The 3,981-nt window shown below is 41.6% G+C and overlaps 1 protein-coding gene across 1 annotated transcript; it reads right to left on the bottom strand.

The window, feature by feature from the left end:
- Window positions 1-2,366: 2,366 nt before the first annotated feature.
- Window positions 2,367-3,845, bottom strand: LOC112078336 (toll-like receptor 13). The gene has a single exon (XM_024144614.2). The coding sequence runs from the start codon at window positions 3,828-3,830 to the stop codon at window positions 2,367-2,369; it is 1,464 nt and encodes a 487-aa protein (XP_024000382.2). The 5' UTR covers window positions 3,831-3,845.
- Between the last annotated feature and the right edge of the window lie 136 nt (window positions 3,846-3,981).

The following is a 3,981-nucleotide window of genomic DNA, read 5'->3' as shown; positions in this document are numbered from 1 at the left end:
AAAAGTAATGAATCATTAATGTTTTAAACTATGGTCCAGAATACAGATGCAGTTGTGAGGGGGAAATTGCAGTGCTTCACAGCAGCAGCCTTAAGATGGGGCAGATCCATTTTAGAAGACATGTGAATTCCACCATAGAAACAGACAGTATCCACCATATGTCAGAGCACCTGAAAGTGAGGACCTACCAACCTGTGGAGGCTGACAACAGGGACAAGTCTTCCCTCACATGCACCCTGATGTCGAGGCACAATCTCCTGTCCCCCAATAGCCACCAATACCCCCTCCACCGTATACAGTTTGGTCCACGTTCCAGAATAATTCACGAGTGAGTTTCCAGCCTCCAAATACCACACCAATTTAAGTCAAAATAGTCATGTACATATCACCACCTTATTGAACAATGTACTAAGTATATGGTTTTCTCGGATCCTGTTCATAGATGTTTAATTAGGGTCATGCCTTAAAAGTTGCCATCTGAGTGGGACAGCCATGATAGAAGGTGCCATCTAGTAAAGTGCCTTGCTAGCTTCAGTTTAGTCATGTCTTCACCACGAAATGACATCAACACCATACCACGGCTCATTCTATGACGTGTTGAAAGTGTTCTGTCTCTGCTTTTCCGAGATAAGGCACAGTTGAAGGTTGTGTAACAGGGAGCTACTCCGCCCAGTACAGCATCTCATCCAGCCACAGCCAAAGTGACCACGGACATGTATGCGGTATGACCGCCGATATAAACTCCTAAGAGGTTCCTTGCTTTAGATGAGAGTAAAAGTATCGTGTTTTCCTAAACATATTGACCACATACTGTTATAACACACACAAAAGTAGTGTACACCCCTTTCACAATGAGTTGGTATTTGGCTATTTTCAGCCACACCCCTTGCTTACATCCTGAAATAAAATCAGTACACAGCCAAGCAGATGCTCCATTACAAACATGGGCAATAGAATGGCCTTACTGAAGACTCATGACTTTCAACTTGGCACCGTCATGGGATTCCATCTGCTTTCCAAAACAAGAGCAGAGTTTTAGTACATATTCGACCGCGAGTGCTTATTATTGTTTGAAAGTGGAAAATGGTAGGCCACAAGTTCACAGACGGACCCGCCGATGTGCTAAGCATGTAAAAATTGTCTGTTCCTCGGCTCTGTCAACACTCATTACATGAGTTCACCATAACTGCCTCCTGAAAGGCAAACGATCGCACAAGAATTTGTTGTTCGGGTGAGCTTCAAGAAATTAGTCCAATGGCCAAGCAAAACGCACACAAGCCTAATGCCCGTCGTCACACTCAACAGGTCATGCATTTTTGCAGTACTCCAGATCACGTACATTCATTGCCCAGGAATGGGATAACGCTGTGTTTGCCTTACAGCATTGCCGTTGACAGCAGTGTCAGGCTTCTGTGTGGTGATAATCTTGAGATTAGTACGAACGTTATCAGTTTATAAGTATTGTTCAGAAGTTTACATAACACTTATGGTTAAGTCAAAAGAATTCGATACGTTTATCTTCAACCGCACTACACACATTCTTTGTTAACAACTATATTTCCGCTAGGAGTCAAGTCGTTAGGACATGCTAGCGTTCGTGGCAGACAAGTAATCTTTTTCTGCGTATATGAACTAGTTTGGCTTTCAGACAAGAGATTATGTTACACTGTGCTATCACAAGTTCCAGTGGGGGTCAGAAGTTTACATACACTAACTTACTGATCGCCTTAAACAGCTGAGGAACTCCAGAAAATATGCATCGCACTTACGCTGTACAAGCTTCTGATGGCTAATTGACATCATTTGAGGTCCAATTGAAGAAATGAATATGTATCACTGTGGAAGTGTTGCGTACTAGATGTTATTTCAAGGACCTTACCCTCCTCGAACACCAGTGCCCTGCTTTGAACATCATAGAATATCAAAGAAATCAGCCAAGAACCTCCAGAAAAAAAACATTTGTAGTTGCCTCCACGAAGCTGGTTCATCCTTGGGATGGATTAATTTACCAAACAACCTTGATGAGTACCACCCTTCATCTGGTACCTAACCCAGAACACATTAGATAGCGAAGATGCATGGGCTCGACCTGATCTCGTTCAGAAAAGGAGTGGATGCGTCACAGTCTCCTGAGACATGACAGCATGCAACGTACCTTCGTAGCGAGAAAGTGCAAATCAATCCTCAGACATACAGCAGGAGAGCTTGTGAGATGCTGGAGGAAAACAGGGTTCTACAGAAAAAGTATATAATATCCACGTAACAGTGTGACAATTAAATAGATATAGTGTCTAGATATCCAATTAGTCACAGTCTATAAAACTCTGCAGAAGCTCTCTCCAGCACTACGCAAGTGAAGAAGCACACTACCTCTGTGTTAAATCCAGATACTGCAGCTCAACAAGACAGCTAAATTGTTTAGCAAAAAGCATGTGTAGCTTGTTCAACCTTAAAGTCAGTTTTTTCAGTTGTAAACCAAAACATGTGTTTGTAGTTATCTGTGTAATATTATTTATTCCAATGTCTAAGGATTCCAGATTTGTCAACCCCAGGAAAGCAAAGTCATCAATGTTTGAAATTGAATTATCTGCTAAATCCAAATACTGCAAGTTAACAAGACAGCTAAATTGTTTTGCAAAAAGCATGTGTATATTGTTCAACTCTAAAGTCAGTTTTGTTAACCATGTGATTGGTTGTTTTTGGAAGGAGCAAATATCAAGTCTGTTATCTTTCAGGCCGTCTATTTTTAATTGGTTAAGGTTTTTGAGACTGGAAATAAAATGCCATTCCAAATATGGAGTAGAATGGAAAAAGCCATGTAAATACATATATTCTAGCCCAATGCACAGTTCAACACTGGACATGGAGAGGCTGCTTGTATTGGCATTGTATAAATATATTTTCTTGATTGAAAGCAAAAACACTACATTACAGATAGTTTCAATATCTATTTCATTGCTACCAGAGCAACTGAAGTACTGGATTTGCTGAATCCCAGACCGGGGAAGGTGCAGTAGGACTTCCTGGCTGAAAACCCCTGTTAACCTTGTCAGGTTCTGGAGCCAAGCCAGTGCACCTTCCTCTATATGTGTTATTTCACCAAATGAGAAGTCAGAGATTGCTAGACTGTTAAAAACAGGTGTCATGCTTTCGTTGGTGTTTAAGATAGAGCAGTTTGATTGGTTTAACGATTGTATCTCTGGTGCTTCTATATTTAGCTCTATAAGTGACTTTATATTCATAATTCTGCATAGTATCTCTGACAAATCATCTACACGGGGTTGCCTAATGATGAGAGTTTGTAACTGAGTCATGCCATGGAAAACATCTGGGGCCATTGCTGATAGWCTATAACCCCATATGGTCAAATTACTCAGCTTGACTAGATCTCTGAATGTATGAGGCCCAATATGACAATCACAGCATCCAGAGCCCAATCCATTCAAATGTAAATACTGCAGATTTGGAAGGTGACTATTCCCAGTTGGAAGGATTTGAGTTAAACATCCCTCAATGTACAGGTACTCCAGATCCTGAAACTGAGAGAAAAAGCCCAGAGACATGGATCTATTTTCACCATGTTTCATAGATATGCAGAGGGTATTGATATTAGGGGGAAGTCCAAGTAGGTCCTCCTCGATGGCTGTGACATCTTCACAGGCAGCAGTATAATGTTCTACATGACGAGGTAGGTAGGTGCAGGTCCAGAGGAAAAAGTGTCCCAAGTCTTCACCACTGTCATAAATCTGGCATTTAGGATGCATCCATCCACTAGCACTCTCTCTGAATCCACAGGAACAGGACGGCAGGTGGGAAAACCCAGCTCTCATCTCTCACAACGTCCGTCAAATCTACTGAGATAATTGCAGAATAGTTTGGTTCTGGTGATATCTGTAGAACGTTGGGTTTGATACAGTAACATCCTTGTGAACGCGTAAACAGTATGGGATCTCTCTTCTTCTTGTTGTCTGTCGATGGTTC

The sequence above is a fragment of the Salvelinus sp. IW2-2015 genome, unplaced genomic scaffold (genome assembly GCF_002910315.2).
Source record: "Salvelinus sp. IW2-2015 unplaced genomic scaffold, ASM291031v2 Un_scaffold5558, whole genome shotgun sequence".
Taxonomy (NCBI): domain Eukaryota; kingdom Metazoa; phylum Chordata; class Actinopteri; order Salmoniformes; family Salmonidae; genus Salvelinus; species Salvelinus sp. IW2-2015.
The sequence above is the reverse complement of the archived record's forward strand: the minus strand, read 5'-3'. Positions and strand labels throughout refer to the sequence as shown.